At 37.3% G+C, this 17768-nt stretch overlaps 1 protein-coding gene across 23 annotated transcripts in view; it reads right to left on the bottom strand.

The window, feature by feature from the left end:
- FANCC (FA complementation group C) overlaps window positions 1-17768 on the bottom strand; it is a 348242-nt gene that overhangs the window by 68777 nt on the left and 261697 nt on the right. For all 23 annotated transcript variants that reach the window (XM_070375326.1, XM_070375330.1, XM_070375332.1 and 20 more), the window contains one exon: window positions 7765-7929. In XM_070375326.1, coding sequence (XP_070231427.1) covers window positions 7765-7929 — 165 coding nt within the window. The remainder of the gene's footprint in view (window positions 1-7764; window positions 7930-17768) is intronic.

Below are 17768 nucleotides of genomic sequence, written 5' to 3'. Positions count from 1 at the left end.
ATGGGACCGGATGCCATGATCTTTGTTTTCTGAATGTTGAGCTTTAAGCCAACTTTTTCACTCTCCACTTTCACCTTCATCAAGAGGCTTTTGAGTTCCTCTTCACTTTCTGCCATAAGAGTGGTGTCATCTGCATATCTGAGGTTATTGAGATTTCTCCCGGCAGTCTTGATTCCAGCTTGTGTTTCTTCCAGTCCAGTGTTTCTCATGATGTACTCTGCATCAGATCAAATCAGATCAGTCGCTCAGTCGTGTCCGACTCTTTGCGACCCCATGAATCGCAGCATGCCAGGCCTCCCTGTCCATCACTAACTCCTGGAGTTCATTGAGACTCTGCATATAAGTTAAATAAACAGGGTGACAATATACAGCCTTGACGAACTCCTTTTCCTATTTGGAACCAGTCTGTTGTTCCATGTCCAGTTCTAACTGTTGCTTCCTGACCTCCATACAAATTTCTCAAGAGGCAGATCAGGTGGTCTGGTATTCCCATCTCTTGAAGAATTTTCTAGTTTATTGTGATCCACACAGTCAAAGGCTTTGGCATAGTCAATAAAGCAGAATTAGATGCTTTTCTGGAACTCTCTTGCTTTTTCGATGATCCAGCAGATGTTGGCAATTTGATCTCTGGTTCCTCTGCCTTTTCTAAAACCAGGTTGAACATATGGAAGTTCACGGTTCACATATTGCTGAAGCCTGGCTTGGAGAATTTTGAGCATTACTTTACTAGTGTGTGAGATGAGTGCAATTGTGTGGCAGTTTGAGCATTCTTTGGCATTGCCTTTCTTTGGGATTGGAACGAAAACTGACTTTTCCAGTCCTGTGGCCACTGCTGAGTTTTCCAAATTTGCTGGCACATTGAGTGCAGCACTTTCACAGCATCATCTTTCAGGATTTGAAATAGCTCAACTGGCATTCCATCACCTCCACTAGCTTTGTTCATAGTGATGCTTTCTAAGGCCCACTTGACTTCACATTCCAGGATGTCTGGCTCTAGGTGAGTGATCACACCATCATGATTATCTGGGTCGTGAAGATCTTTTTTGTACAGTTCTTCTGTGTATTCTTGCCACCTCTTCTTAATATCTTCTGCTCTGTTAGGTCCATACCATTTCTGTCCTTTATCGAGCCCATCTTTACATGAAATGTTCCTTTGGTATCTCTGATTTTCTTGAAGAGATCCCTAGTCTTTCTCATTCTGTTGTTTTCCTCTATTTCTTTGCATTGATCACTGAAGAAGGCTTTCTTGTTTCTTCTTGCTATTCTTTGGAACTCTGCATTCACATGCTTATATCTTTCCTTTTCTCCTTTGCTTTTCGCTTCTCTTCTTTTCAGAGCTATTTGTAAGGCCTCCCCAGACAGCCATTTTCCTTTTTTGCATTTCTTTTCCATGGGGATGGTCTTGATCCCTGTCTCCTGTACAATGTCACGAACCTCATTCCATAGCTCATCAGGCACTCTATCTATCAGATCTAGGCCCTTAAATCTATTTGTCACTTCCACTGTATAATCATAAGGGATTTGATTTAGGTCATACCTGAATGGTCTAGTGGTTTTCCCTACTTTCTTCAATTTAAGTCTGAATTTGGTAATAAGGAGTTCATGGTCTGAGCCACAGTCAGCTCCTGGTCTTGTTTTTGCTGACTGTATAGAGCTTCTCCATCTTTGGCTGCAAAGAATATAATCACTCTGATTTTGGTGTTGGCCATCTGGTGATGTCCATGTATAGAGTCTTATGTATATATGTCTTATGGATATATGTGTACCTATGGCTCGGAGAAGGCAATGGCACCCCACTCCAGTACTCTTGCCTGGAAAATCCCATGGACGGAGGAGCCTGGAAGGCTGCAGTCCATGGGGTCGCTGAGGGTCGGACCCGACTGAGCGACTTCACTTTCACTTTTCACTTTCATGCATTGGAGAAGGAAATGGCCACCCACTCCAGTGTTCTTGCCTGGAGAATCCCAGGGACAGGGGAGCCTGGTGGGCTGCCGTCTATGGGGTCGCACAGAGTCGGACATGACTGAAGTGACTTAGCAGAGCAGATACCTATGGCTGATTCATGTTGAGGTTTGACAGAAAACAACAAAATTCTTAGAGCAATTATTCTTCAATAAAAAGTAAATTAATTAAAAAAGAAAAAAGAAATCCATGTTAAATATAAAAATACGTATAATTAAAACTAAATGGGAAACTTCCTTAGTGGCTCAGTGGTAAAGAATCCACCTGCTAATGCAGGAGACACAGATTTGATCCCTGATCCGGGAGGATCCCACATGTCTCGGAGCAATGAAGCCCGTGTACTCTCTCCCATGCCAGAGAGCTACAATTACTGCACTCATGTGCTGCAACTACTGAAGGCTGAGCACCTAGAGCCTCAGGTGCTCAAAAGAGGTGCCAAAACAAGAGAAGCCACCACAATGAAAAGGCTACACACTGAAACTAAAGAGTAGCCCCTGCTCCCCACAACTGGAGAAAGCCCATGCAGCAACAAAGACCCAGTACAGAGAAAAAGAAAATGAAATGGACAGACAGGGGCTTCTCTGCTGGTTCAGTGGTTAAAAATCTGCCTGGCAATTCAGGGGACAAATGTTTGATAACTTGTCTGGGAAGATCCCACATGCCATGGGTCAACTAAGCCCCCTGTGCCACAACTACTGAGCCTACGCACTGAAACCACTGAAGCCCATATACCCTAGAGCCCATCATCTGTAACAAGACAAGCCACTATGAAAGAAGACCCTGCTCATCACAACTAGAGAAAGCCCATGTGCAGCAATAAAGACCCAGCACAACCAAAGTAAAAAATTTAAATGTATATAAATTTTTAAAAACCTACATGGATGGAGAAAAATATACCATGCTTAACACTAAAAGAAAGCAGGAGTAGTCATGTTAATTTCAAATACAACAGACATTAAGGCAAGGAAAATTATCAGGAATACAGAAACTGATTAAATAATGATAAAGGGCTCAATTTTCCCAGAAGATATAACAGTCCTTACTGCTGCTACTGCTGCTGTTAAGTCGCTTCAGTTGTGTCCGACTCTCTGCGACCCCATAGATGGCAGCCCACCAGACTCCCCCATCCCTGGGATTCTCCAGGCAAGAACACTGGAGTTTGTTGCCATTTCTCTCTCCAATGCATGAAAGTGAAAAGTGAAAGTGAAGTCTCTCAGTTGTGTCCGACTCTTCGAGACCCCATGGACTGCAGCCTACCAGGCTCCTCCGTCCATGGGATTTTCCAGGTAAGAGTACTAGAGTGGGGTGCCATTGCCTTCTCTGATAACAGTCCTTAGCTTGCATATATGCCACAACAGAGTGGAATATATTTTTGTCTTTTCATACTGTTCATGGGGTTCTCAAGGCAAGAACGCTGAAGTGGTTCGCCATTCCTTTCTCCAGTGGACCAAGTTTTGTTATAACTCTCCACCATGACCCACCATCTGTCTTGGGTGGCCTTACATGGCACGGCTTATCAGTTCAGTTCAGTTCGGTCACGCAGTTGTGTCCGATTCTTTGCGACCCCATGGACTGCAGTATGCCAGGCTTCCCTGTCCATCACCAACTCCTGGAGCTTATTCAAACTCATGTCCATCGAGTCAGTGATGCCATCCAACCATCTCATTCTCTGTTGTCCCCTTCTCCTTCTGCCTTCAATCTTTCCCAGCATCAGGGTCTTTTCCAATGAGTCAGTTCTTCGCATCAGGTAGCCAAAGTATTGGAGTTTCAGCTTCAGCATCAGTCCTCCCAATGAATATTCAGGACTGATTTCCTTTAGGATTGACTGGTTGGATCTCCCTGCAGTCCAAGAGACTCTCAAGAGTCTTCTCCAACACCACAGTTCAAAAGCATCAAAAGCACAATTTTTCCACGCTCAGCTTTCTTTATAGTCCAACTCTCACATCTGTACATGTAAACTATATCACAAAGCTATAATAATCAAAACAGTATGGCATTGGTATATACACATCTGTCAGAAAAGACAGCCCAGAAGCAAACTCATAAATATACGAATCAACTAAATTATGACAGCAGGGCCAGGAATATACAATAGGGAAAAAAACAGTTGCTTCAATAAATGATAGTGGGAAAATGGATAAACCACATACAAAAAAAAAAAAAAAAAAGAGAGACACTGGACCCCTATCTTATACTAAACACAAAAATCAACTCAAAATGGATTAAGGAATTGAATGTTAACACCTAAAACTGTAAAACTCCCAGAAGAAAATAGAGGACAAGAATGACATTAGTCTTAGCAATGACTTGTTTGACAACAAAAGCAAAGGCAACAAAAGCAAAAATAGATTAAGTGGAACTACATCAAACTAAGAAGTTTCTATACTGCAAAAATCTTCTACACTATCAACAAAATGAAAAGGCAACCTATAGAAGGCAAGAAAATATTTGCAAAGTATATGATAATGAGTAAACATCCAAAATATATAAAGAACTCATATAACTCAATAGGAAAAAAAATGAAACAATCTGATTAAAAAGTGGGCAGAACATATGAATAAACATTTTTCCAAAGAAGATATGCAAATGCCCAACAGGTAAATGAAAAGGTACTTAATATCACTAATCATTAGGGAAATGCAAATCAAAATCACAGTGAAATATCACCCCATACCTATTAGGATGGCTATCACAAAAAGACAAAAGGTAACAAGTATTGGTGAGAATGTGAAGAAAAGGGAACCCTTGGCGTAACATTGGTGGGAACACAAATTGGTGCAGCTACTATGGAAAACAGTCTAGAGGCTCCTCAAAAAATTAAAACTAAAACTACCAAATGATCTAGCAATTGCAGTTCTGGGTATATATCCAAAGGGAATAAAAACAAGGTATCAAAAAGATATCTGTTCTCCTGTGTTTATTATGTATATTTAAAATAGCTAAGATATAAAAACAAGCTAAGTGTCCAACAATAGAAGAATGAATAAAGATGTGGTATTTATATCTGTGCACACACACATACACACAATCGGGTATTATTCAGGCATGAGAAGGAAGGAAATCCTTGGCTGTGACAACATGGACAGACCTTGAGGGCATTATGATAAATGAAGTAAGTTAGAAAGAGAAACAAATACGGTAGCAGTTTATGTGGAATCTAAAAAAATATAAACTCATAGAAACAGAGACTAGAATGATGGTTACTAGGGACTGGGGGTGTGGGAGAAATGGGAAGATGTTGATCAAAAAGTACTTAAAACTTCCAGTTATAAGATGAATAAGTTCTGGGGATCTAAAAATACATCATGCTGATTATAGTTAATAATGGGCTTCCCTGGTGGTTCAGATGGTAAAGAATCTGCATGCAATGCAGGAGGCCTGGGTTTGATCCCTGGGTTGGGAAGATCCCCTGGAGGAGGGCATGGCAACCGACTCCAGGATTCTTACCTGGAGAATCCCCATGGACAGAGGAGCTTGGCGGGCTACAGTCCATGGGTTTGCAGAGTCAGACATGATTGAGCGACTAAGTACAGCACAGCATGGCACATAGTTAATAATACTGAACTGCGTATTTGAAAGTTGCTAAGAGTACATCTTAAATATTCTCACAACAACAGAAAGAGAAATGGCAATCCTGTGATGTGAAGGAGGTGTTAACTAACACTATAGTGGTAGTCATTTGCAACTTAAAAGTGTATAAAATTAATTCATACATCTTAAAAAATATACCACGTTATATATCACTTATATCTCAATTAAGCTGGGGGGAAATAAAATGTAATAAGTAAATAAAAACTCTGATGTTTTCTCTTGTGCCTACATGGAAACATAACAAGAACCCAAGTGCATTTTTGTCTTATTTTGTAATAAATCCAAACATCTTTTTAAAAATTTCATAAATTGTATCCATATTATTTTAGATATATATTTTACATATTTAAATTTTTATATAAATAAAACATTTTATTTATAATTTAATAATATTTTATTCAAAAATAAACTTTATATTTTCTTATATTAAAACTGGATTATTTGCTTTACAAAAGAGAATTAAAAGACTTCTTTCATTTCACAGCTGTTTCATGGGGAAATATGAAATCAAAATACCAGAGATTTCTCTGACTCATGAGAGTAGGACATCTAGTCCAAAGTATTGTGCTAAAAACTGTAAATGTATCTTCCTGTGTCTTAATAGGATATTCTCAAATTCTATCATAGTGCGAGCTAATTGCAGCACTAATTTAAGACCAATCATTCAGAGTCTTTAAAAAAAGGAATTAAATAATTCAAATGTGTATTTGACTTAATATTTCATCAACAGAACTGTACTTCTGCCTTAAAACTGAATCTCCAGATATGGCTGACCTAGTTGTGTTGCTTCTATTCACCTGGCATTGGCACTAAGAACAGGAGTTTTTTTTAGATGAACTTAGCAATACACACATATGGTACAGAAATACTTGAAGTGTTAAATAACTATTTTGTATCTCGTGGTTTTCCTAGAACAACTGAGTTGACATTTGCATTCATAGTACAAAAAGCGAGTAATGTTGTACCTAACAGAAATCAGTGCAGCAACAGTGGTCACTGTACACTTTGATACAACATACAGTAAAAACACTGCCAGTTTCACATAAAAATGCATTTCACAGTAAGTATTAATATAAAATATTAATTTTACCCTTGAGGACACTTTTAACTTAAAAAAATTCTGTGTGGTGAAAAGTATGCATAAAGATTTCTTCTATATACCAAAAAGTGATGACTGTCCAGAGGAAAAGCACTGTGCAACTTGCTGAGCTGCGAGATCAACTAGCCACTGTTTTCATAAACTTACTTGAGAAAAATGCCTGGTGGACAAACAAAGGTTATTCAGACTTGAATATTTGGCACATACTTTTTCTAAATTACAGAAGTGACCTTAGCATACTAAGGAAAACAACTGACGGTATTTGTAACCAATGATAAATTTGAGTTTTTAAGCAGGAATTAGAATCTTGGAAAATTTGCTTTCACCAATGTGAGCTTTATAGCTTCCCAACACTTAAAAGACATTCCTGATAAAATGAAAATATGTCAATGTTTGGAAGATCTGCATAACTTAATGAACCAATATTTTCCAAATAAACCATGCATGAAGCTACAAAATCCATTAAAAGTGCAAGACAGACCAATGGGTTTTAATGTAATAGTGTGAAAAGCTCATTTACATAATTTCAGAATCCACCTTGCAACTAACCTTTAAAAAACCTCACCATTTTCAACTTTTGGTGAGGTATTCACCTCAAATATCCACAATCTGAGATGGCTATTAAAATATACTAGTGCTTTTTCCAAGTGCATGTCTATGTGAAGCTGGATTTTCTTATGCTTCAACCAAAAAAACACTGCATCAGACTGAATACAAAAATACTGTGAGAACCTAGCTGTCATCTTTTAAGTCAAAAAATAAAGAAGTTTGCAAAAATGTAAAAACAATGTCATTCTTGTTAGACAATTTTTTTTTCTTGGAAAAGGTCAGTTTTTTGTTAAAAAATACGCTATTTGTACTAATATTTAATCAATTTATTGTTATTTTAAAAGGAAATGATAAATATTAAAAAGATTTTTAATTTCAAATACGGTAAATATTGATAGATAGAACCCACATTTTTAAAAAAGGTCACTGAGATCCTCAATAATTTTTAGGAATATACAGTGGTACTGAGACCAAAACATTTGCAAATTACATTTCCAACATACTGAAGTATTCTAAAAAAAGGAAAACAGAATTGGATGATGAAGTAAAGGGTCATCACTTACAGCAAAAAAGCCTCATTCACAGCATCAAAGAACTCAGGGCAGAGTACTTCCTGAGGTTCATGTCCATGGTAGGTGAGCAGAGCCTCTACCAGTGGTTCAAAATCTGGCAAAGTAAGAAGTGGGACACAGATTCGTGACAGGGACCTTACTCGTTCAGGAGACATCCTATGGAATAAATAAAATGAGCAGTAAGTACCAAAATCTTAGAGCCACACATAGTTAAAGGCATATAAAATCTTCATGCTGAAAGAATTTAATTATTTCTTTGAGTTATTTTTTGATTTTAATTTCTTTGAATTATTTCTTTCATTTCTGAGGTTATAACTACCAATATTCATCACATTTGCAATTAAAACAAAGACACCTAAAATATTTATTAACTAGCTAAAAGTAACAAAAAAAAATCCATTTGATGTTAACATGAATAACATTTTTTGTTAAAAAATAACTATATTTTACAAAACAAAAAAATATTTAGTGAGAAGAGTGGCACTATTTTATATGTTTACAAATCTCTTTCCTATATGGTTTGAAAGAAGACAGTGGATTCTTATATTTAGTTGTGCATATTGAGAGTCCCTTGGACTGCAAGGAGATCCAACCAGTCCATTCTGAAGGAGATCAGCCCTGGGTGTTCTTTGGAAGGAATGATGCTGAAGCTGAAGCTCCAGTACTTTGGCCACCTCATGCGAAGAGTTGACTCAATGGAAAAGACTCTGATGCTGGGAGGGATTGGGGGCAGGAGGAGAAGGGGACGACAGAGGATGAGATGGCTGGATGGCATCACTGACTCGATGGACGTGAGTCTGAGTGAACTCCAGGAGTTGGTGATGGACAGGGAGGCCTGGCATGCTGCGATTCATGGGGTCGCAAAGAGTCGGACACGACTGAGCGACTGATCTGATCTAATTTATTGCAATACATTATTTCGGTTGAATTACATGGAGTCTAGTCCCACATAGATAGGCATCAGTCAGCTTTAAAAGGCAGGAGTGTTATAATAGACTCTTCACACAATTATACATATTCTCGTTTGACAATACACTAAAATCCATCAAGTGCTGTTCACACTCATTCCTGAAAATCTGTCTAGGAACACAAGTAGAGCTGCCTGCCAGAGGTCTAGAGGGTTGGTGATGGGTTATCTCTACCATGAGACAGGCTGACATTATCCACAAATTACTGGTCAAGCATTACCCTGAAAGCTGAATCAACCTGATATCAAATTTGATACAGAGATCAGCATTACCCTGATGTCTGTATCAAAAAGTTAAAAACAAAAAATAAGCTTTTCTTACTTTTGATTTCTTTGTCCTTTTGTATTATATTCTAGCAGAACTACTCAGCTCAATCTTTGGAGTCATTGTTATTTAGCTTTATCTTCTATTCAGCCAATTTATTGACTCCCCCCCTCAAATGTCTCCTCTTTAGGAAAAAAAAACAAACCATTCCTATTTCAAGGATTTAATAAGTTTCTCTTCTTAAGATAATTAATAGTTGTTTTTCAGTGGCTCAGTCATGTCTGCCTCTTTGCGACCCCATGGACTACAGCATGTTAGGCTTCCCTGTCCTTCACTATCTCCCAGAGTTTGCTCAAACTCATGTCCATTGAGTTGGTGATGCCATCCAACCATCTCATTCTCTATCGCACCCTTCTCCTCCTGCCCTCAATCTTTCCCAGCATCAAGGTCTTTTCCAATTAGTTGGCTTTTCGCATCAGGAGATCAAAGTACTGGAGCTTCAGCTTCAGCATCAGGCCTTCCAATGAATATTCAGAGTTGATTTCCTTTAGGCTAATTAAAGAATAATGAGATAATTATTCTTTTTTTATTAAAAAATCCAATCACTTATCCTTGTAAATGTATATATTGGTATATTTGCATTTTCCGTTTGTTACATTTGGTTCATTTTTCCTTATGGTGTCAATTTTTCATGAATATCTGGTGGTTTTCACTTGTTCTTTCTGGAATTTGGGATTCCACATTAGCCTCTCCATGAATGCTCTGTTCAGTGTAGTTGACCTCCAGCGCTAGGGGGCAGGGTCAGGGATGTGGTGCTGGCTGCAGTTGCCAATAAATTGCATTCTGGGCACTAGAGCACCCCCTAGACTGCTGGGCGTTGATAGCCATTTGATACTTATTCTCTTTCAAAGGCTCCTGTCCCTCCTATTTGCTGGAAACAGGACACTGTTGTCTCTATTCTGGGGCTAGCGGGTGAGGAGGAGTGGATGAGGGACTGGCCAGCTGGCTGCTATTCCTGAAGTACTAACAAGGACTACTATCTTGTTGGCTGCCATCTACCCTCCTATTTCTTGAATCTACCCTAAAAAAAAATGCTCTTACAAACTTTTGGGGATGTGATATTTACCTTAAAAATATGCCCCTACCTACCACTCTAAGCTTCTCTCATAATTTGAGGGTCATCAAAAGCCCCCTCTCGTTCTCGTGGTATTATGTATTTAATTGTTAAAATTATAGAAGTTGGGAGTATAAAGTAAACACTAGGACATTCAGGTGCTTAGTTCATCACTTGATTTCATTTTTTACATTACATTTTCATGTTAATCTTCTGGCTAAATCGTTAGAGTTCCTACTCGTCATAGGTTATGCACATTAATCTTCAGGATTTTTCCAAGTTTTCTATATCAGAGGTACTCAAAGTACAGGTCTAGAAATCAGCAGCAGCAGCATCTCTAGAAGTGAGGCCAAGGAATCTGTTTACATTTTTCCAGGGTAATCTTCTGCACACTAAAGTTTGAGAAACACTGCTCTACTCTTTAAAAGTCTCCAGAATTAGTTATCAATCTCTAAAAATCAACTGAATACTTTAAGAAAATATAATTGCATATAAGGTTTACATTATTATTAATTTCTTATAAATTATTAGTTTAGCTGTATTATTTACTTGATAACAGCAAAATTCTCATAGAGACAATTTTTTGTCTAACTACACAATGATTAAAAAAAAAAGTCAACAAAAGAGTCCAACATGCAGTACTTGGGTGCAATCTTAAAAATGACAGAAGGATCTCAGTTCATTTCCAAGGCAAATCATTCAACATCATAGTAGTCCAATTCTATTCCCCAACCACTGATACTGAAGAAGCTGAAGTTCACTGGTTCTATAAACCTAAAAGATCTTCTGGATCTAACACCAAAAAAAGATGCCCTTTTCATCATAGGGGATTGGAATACAAAAGTCAAGAGATATTGGGAATAACAGACAAGTTTGACCTTGGAGTACAAAATGAAGCAGGGCAAAGGCTAACACTTTTGTCAAGAGAACACACTGGCCATAGTAAGCACCCTTTTCCAACAACCCAAGAGACGACTCTACACCCAGATACCACCAGATGGTCAATACTGAAATCAGATTGATTATGTTCTTTGCAGCCAAAGATGAAGAAGCTCTATACAGTCAGCAAAAACAAGACCTGGAGCTGACTGTGGCTCAGATCATGAGCTCCTTATTGTAAGATTCAGACTTAAATTGAAAAAAGTAAGGAAAACCACTAGGCCATTCACGTATGACCTAAAATCAAATCCGTTATGATTAACAGTGAAGTTGATGCACAGATTTGAGAGATTAGACTCAGTAAACAGAGTGCCTGAAGAACTGTGGATGGAGGTTTGTAATACTGTGCAAGGGGTGGTGACCAAAACTATCCCAAAGATAAAGAGATGCAAGAAGACAAAGCGGTTGTCTGAGGAGGCTTTACGAACAGCTGAGGAAAGAAGAGAAGTGAAAGGCAAGGGAGAAAGGGAAAGATATATCCAGCTGAATGCAGAGGTCTAAAGAATAGCAAGGGGAGATAAGAAGGCCTTCTTAAATAAACAATGCAAAGAATAGAGGAAAACAATAGAATGAGAATGATTAGATATCTCTTCTAGAATACTGGGAGATATCAAAGTATTATTTCATGCAACGATGGGTACAATAAAGGACAGAAACAGTAAGGACCTAATAGATGCAGAAGAGATAAAGAAGAGGTGGTAAGAATATACAGAAGAACTGTACAAAATGATCTTAATGACCCAGATAACCACGATGGTTTGGTCACTCACCTACAGCCAGACATCCTGGTGTGTGAAGTCAAGTGGATCTTAGGAAGCATTACCACAAACAAAGCTAGTGGAAGTGATGGAATTCCAGCTGAGCTACTTAAAATTCTAAGACAATGCTGTTAAAGTGCCACACTCGATAATGTCAGCAAATCTGGAAAACTCAAGAATGGCAACAGGACTGGCAACGGTCAACATTCATTCCAATCCCAAAAAGGCAATGCCAAAGAATGTTCAAACTACTGTACAGTTTTGCTCATTTCACAACACAGAGTACTAACCATTATACAATCACGGCCAATCACTCATTTCACATGCTAACAAGTTTATGTTCAAAATCCTTCAAGCAAGGCTTCAGCAGTACATGATCAAAAACTTCCAGATGTACAAGCTTGGTTTCAAAGAGGCAGAAGAACAAGAGATCAAACTGCCAACATTTGCTGGATCATAGAGAAAGCAAGGGAATTCCAGAAAAATATCCACTTCTGCTTCATTGACTACACTAAAGCCTTTGACTGTGTGAATCACAACAAACCATGGAAAATCCATAAAGAAATGAAAATACCAGACCACCCTACTTTACCTCCTGAGAAACCTATATGTAGGTCAAGAAGCAACATTTATAACTAGACATGGAACAACAGACTGGTTAAAAATTAGGAAAGTATGAGAAGATTACATACTGTCACCTTGCTTATTTAACTTCTATGCAGAGTATATCATGCAAAATACCAGGCTGGATGAATCACCAACTGGAATCAAGATTGCCAAGAGAATTATCAACAACCTCAGATATGCAGATGACACTACTCTAATGGCAGAAAGCAAAGAAGAACTAAAGAGCCTCTTGATGAGGGTGAAAGAGGAGAGTGAAAATGCTGGCTTAAAACTCAACATTCAAAAGACTAAGATCATGGCATCCAGTCCCATCACTTCATGGCAAATAAACTGGGAAAAAGTGGAAACAATGACAGATTTTCTTGGGCTCTAAAATCACTGCAGATGGTGACTGCAGCCATGAAATTAAAAGGCACTTGTTCCTTGGAAGAAAAGCTATGATTAACCTAGATAGCATATTAAAAAGCAGAGACATCACATTGCCAACAAAGGTCCATTTAGTCAAAGCTATGGTTTTTCCAGTAGTCATATACAGATGTGAGAGTTATCTTATAAAGAAGGGTGAGCACTGAAGAATCGATGCTTTTCAAACTGTGCTGGAAAAGACTCTTTGAGATTCCCTTGGATTGCAAGGAGATCAAACCAGTTAATCCTTAAGGGAATCAATCCTGAATATTCATTGGAAGGACCGATGCTAAAGCTGAAGCTCCAATGCTTTGGGCACCTGATTCGAAGAGACGACTCACTGGAAAAGACCCCAATGCTGTGAAAAATTGAAGAGAAAAGGAGAAAGAGGGAGCAGATGAGATAGCATCATTGACTCAATGGAAATTAATTTGAGCAAACTCTAGGAGACAGCAGAGGATAGAGGAGTCTGGCGTGCTGCAGTCCATGGAGTTGCCAACAGTCGGAGATGATTTTCCAACTGAACAACAATAACACAATGATATCTTCTCATTGTGAACAGTTTGTCTTTTCTCCTTAAATATTCACCCATTTTAAAACTCACTTCTTGTTCTTTACCACTTTTCCAAATGGCTGAGGTCTCTCAACAGCATTTATCTTCCACAGTGCTCTATCATCTTTCTCTAACTCACCATCCAGATTGTTTTAGACCTAAAATTAATTCGTGTGTTTTTGAGTCTATAATCTACATTGTTAACAAAAAGATATATTTACCTTGAGTTGTAAATACCTTAAACTCTTGGAATATATGAGCTTACTGGTTAGGATAAGAAAAGAGAAAGCTACTGTGTTTGTGTGTGATGGAAGCTGCTTCTTTTGTGTGTATATTTTGCACAGCAGCTAGCAGAATATTTTGCACAGAATAAAGGCTCCATGAAAGTTTGAGAAATTGCAAAATATGCCTGAGCATTACATGCACTCATAATAAATCCAGAATTCTGAAATACAGGAGGAGTACATGATGCTCTTGTCTCTATAGCCTTACCAATCAGTTCTCTTCTCTAAAAGACCTATAAGTACAACTTTTCTCTCATTATCTTAAAAAAAAAGGAGAGTCAGAGACTATTATTGGTCACTGAGTGGGTAAAAAAGATGACCTCAGCACCAAGGGCATTTATCAAGAATTGACACTTACAGGCTGCAGATTATATCTCCTAATTAGGCTGGAAAAAGTCCAAGATAATTTTCCTGAAAAATTCTAACGTCTCAGATAACTGAGGTAGCTCTTGATTCTACCAAAATGCAGACAGACCAAATGATAATCTTCCAAAGTGCTCACAGCCTTCTTTTACTGGAGTGTGGAGATTTAACTTCAACCAGACTTATGCAATATTTTCCAGACTGGATTATACTAAGCATTAGGTCTTGACTGATTGCCAGAGCAGCACTTCCAAATGATTTTTGCACAAGAATTCAACTGCAGAAGAATCAATGGTAACCATACACTGCTAGAGATATCCTTCCCATGTGGGTGCACTGCACTTTCCAAACCATCTGCAGCAAACCACAGAAATACAAGCTGAACTGATGATGCTCAGAAAGTCCAGAATGTTGCTCCTTCTAGACAGTTTATAGCAAAGAACAAGAGAGATTTTAAACATTCTGTCATTAGATTGTTGATTTTAGTTGGTGGCAAGTGAAACTCTATTTAAAGCACTATGACAAGATCATTTATCAGACCTCTAAAAATAATGCAAAAGGAAATTCCAAATAGGTTTTCCTATTTTTTTCCTTTTGTTCCACTGACAATTTATGCACTGAAGTTATTAATTTCTATATTTTCTATAGGCTTTGAGAATTGTTTTGAAATGAACTTTAAACATTCAAGTGGCAAGAAGAAAGAAAATAGAAACCCTCTATAAAAAAACAAATCCCAGAAAAAAGCAGTGTAGCACTGTTTATGAGGGATTTAAGTTAAGAGTCTTTGAGTTGCTTTAACATTTGAAGCCATATTAGCAGAAGGAAAGTAATGATAAAACCCAAGTTTCATAAATAATAGGAATGAATATCTGGATTCAAATGTACCAGAAAGTAGTTTTCCCACAATGCTATATTCAAATTCAAATCTTTTTATTTTTAAATTTTAAAAATATACAGATAACTTCAGACACAGAGTAGGAAAAACTTACATATTATTGTGATACATATTTTAATTATTATAAATAACTTATGACGGTAACAACTATAATGGCTCCAGCATGTTTGGCAGCTCTCTCAAATATCATGATGCCATTCCACTAATTTCACAAAATCAGTTTCTGCTCAAGACAAGAGAACACACTTGGCAGAATTCACTAGAGAATTGTAGACTTAAGAGTTCTGAGTCTCACACAAGCTTTCAGGGACCCAGGTTCTTTTCTGGTGGTAGAACCAAACTTTCTGGTTTTAGGTCTTAAAAGCAGGATTTTCAAAACTCATAAAGAGACTCAAAAAGTATGTTGGGCATCAAATTCCTTTTTAAATTCAGCTTTCTGGTAAGAATAACAACCTAACCCAAGAGACAGAATTTCTCTAAAATTTCAATGCTTTCAGAAAAATATCCACAAGAAATTTCTGTTGAAATCTAGAATTCTTTCTAAAAGGAAAAAAAAAAAAAAAAACCTCATAGAAAATATCATTCTAGAGAGCAAATAAGGAATGTATCAGATGTGTCAGTGTCTAGAGGACATTCTATTAGCATAGGCAGTGTCTCTTTAATTTTTTGATTCTTTTTAAAATATTTAGTAGCATTCTCCAGTGAAGTTATCTGGTCCAAGACTTTTCTTTGTTGGGGAGGATTTTGATTACTGATTCTATCTCCTTACTAGTATAGATTTATCCAGATTTTTAAATTTATAATTTGGTATATCAATAAAAATTTATCCATTTTTTGTTGGTGTATAAAGGTCTATAATCTGTCTTATGATCCTTTCTATTTTTACGGCATCAGTTGTAACATCTCCTCTTTCATTTCTGGTATTTATTATTTGAATATTCTGTTTTTGTTAGTCTAGCTAAGGGGTTGTCAATTTTGTTGATCTTAAAAAAAAACAAACCTTTTTTCTGTTTTTCTATTCTCTAGTTTATCTCTATTATAATCTTAATTTTTTTCATTCTTTCTGAATCCTTGGGTTTAGTACATTCTTTTACTAGCTCCTTGAGGTATAAAGTTAGGTTACTGATTAGAGGTATCTCTTCTTTTTTAATGAAGGCATTTATCACTATATACATCCCTCTTAGTACTGCTTTTCCTACATCTTATAATTTTTGGTATACTGTATTTTTGTTTTCATCTGTCTCAAGATATTCTTCAATTTCCCTTGTGATGTCTTCTCTGATATATTAATTGTTCAATAGTGTATTGTTTAATTTGCACATATTTGTGAATTTCCCAATTTTCCTATTATTGATTTTTAGTTGTGTACTGTCATGGTTAGAAAGATGTTTGGTATGATTTCAATCTTAAATTTGTTAGAACTTGTTTTGTGGCCTAATATATGATCTATCCTGGAGAATTTCTATGTGTGCTTGAGAAGAATGTACATTCTGCTATTATAGAGTGTCCTAAATATAACTATAAGGTCCTATTCATCTTTGATGTTTTTCAAATCCTCTGTTTCTTTATTGACCTTTGGTCTGGTTGATCTATACATTACTGAAAATGGGGCATTGAAATTTCCTATTATTACTGTGCTGCTTTCTAGTTTTCCCTTCAATCAATATTTGCTTCATATATTTTGTTGCTTTACTGTTAGGTGCATATGTATTTTAAAATGTTTTATCTTCTGAGAGAACTGATCCCCTTTCCCATTATATAACGTCCTTCTTTGTTTCTTGAAACAGTTTTTGACTTTGTCTAATAAAAGTATGGCCACCCCTGCTCTCTTGTGGCTACCATTTGCATGGAATACCTTTTTTCACCCTTTCGCTTTCAGCTTTTATATATATCCTTACACCTAAAATGAGTTTCTTGTAGAAAGCATATAGTTGGCCTTATTTTTTTAGCCAATTAGTCACTCTATGGTTTTTGATTGGAGATTTTAATGCATTTACAGTTAAAGTAATTACAGTAAGTCCCCCTACATATGAACTTATAAGTTGTGAATTTTTGAAGATATGAATGTGCGTTCACATATTTAATCATGTTAGTTCACATGCCTGGCATATACTGTCACGTTCACGCGTCCTTTACAAGGGGTTGTGCTTTTGTGTACTTTGCTGTAGAGTACTATTTTTGTGCAACACGAGGAGCTTACTAATGAAGACCAGATGGAACTGGAGGACCAGAGAAAGGATGAAGAGAGACAAAATGAAGAAGTAACTGAAGAACCAAAGAGATTCATGACAGGAAATGGCAAGGGGATTTTCTTTATTTTAGGAGGCACTGTTAGCTTTTGAGGCACAGGACCCAAATGCAGAATGGAACGTGATGGCTATAGCAGTTGATCAGAATGCAGCCCGGTGTATTCTATATCATTCTGTGTCATCTGGGATGAGAAAAAAAGAGCTGCTACCTAGACATCATTGGGTCATTTTTTCAACAGGGTAGATAGAATTGAATCCAGCAAGGAACCAGAACATGTGCCATCAATGTCTGGCATGAGTGAAATTGCAGCTTGCCCTCCATCTCCTATTGCTGATGATCTTTTAGCTCTACCATCTCCCAGCCTCCTCTCCCTATCCAGTCAGTAACTCTTCTTGCCTGTTTACTCAATGCCAGCCCCTGTATACCAGCTATTGCACTGGACTACTGTACTTTTCAAGGTACTCTGCTATAAGATTAAAAATGCTTCCTTTATATTGTTTTTTACATATTACTTGTATGAAACATATCATAAACCTATTATAGTGTTAGCTGGCTAACTCTCTTGGCCTTAGGAA

This window comes from Bos mutus, chromosome 8 (genome assembly GCF_027580195.1).
Source record: "Bos mutus isolate GX-2022 chromosome 8, NWIPB_WYAK_1.1, whole genome shotgun sequence".
NCBI classification, from domain to species: domain Eukaryota; kingdom Metazoa; phylum Chordata; class Mammalia; order Artiodactyla; family Bovidae; genus Bos; species Bos mutus.
Note: the sequence above shows the minus strand (reverse complement) of the source record. Positions and strands in the feature narration are given on the sequence as shown.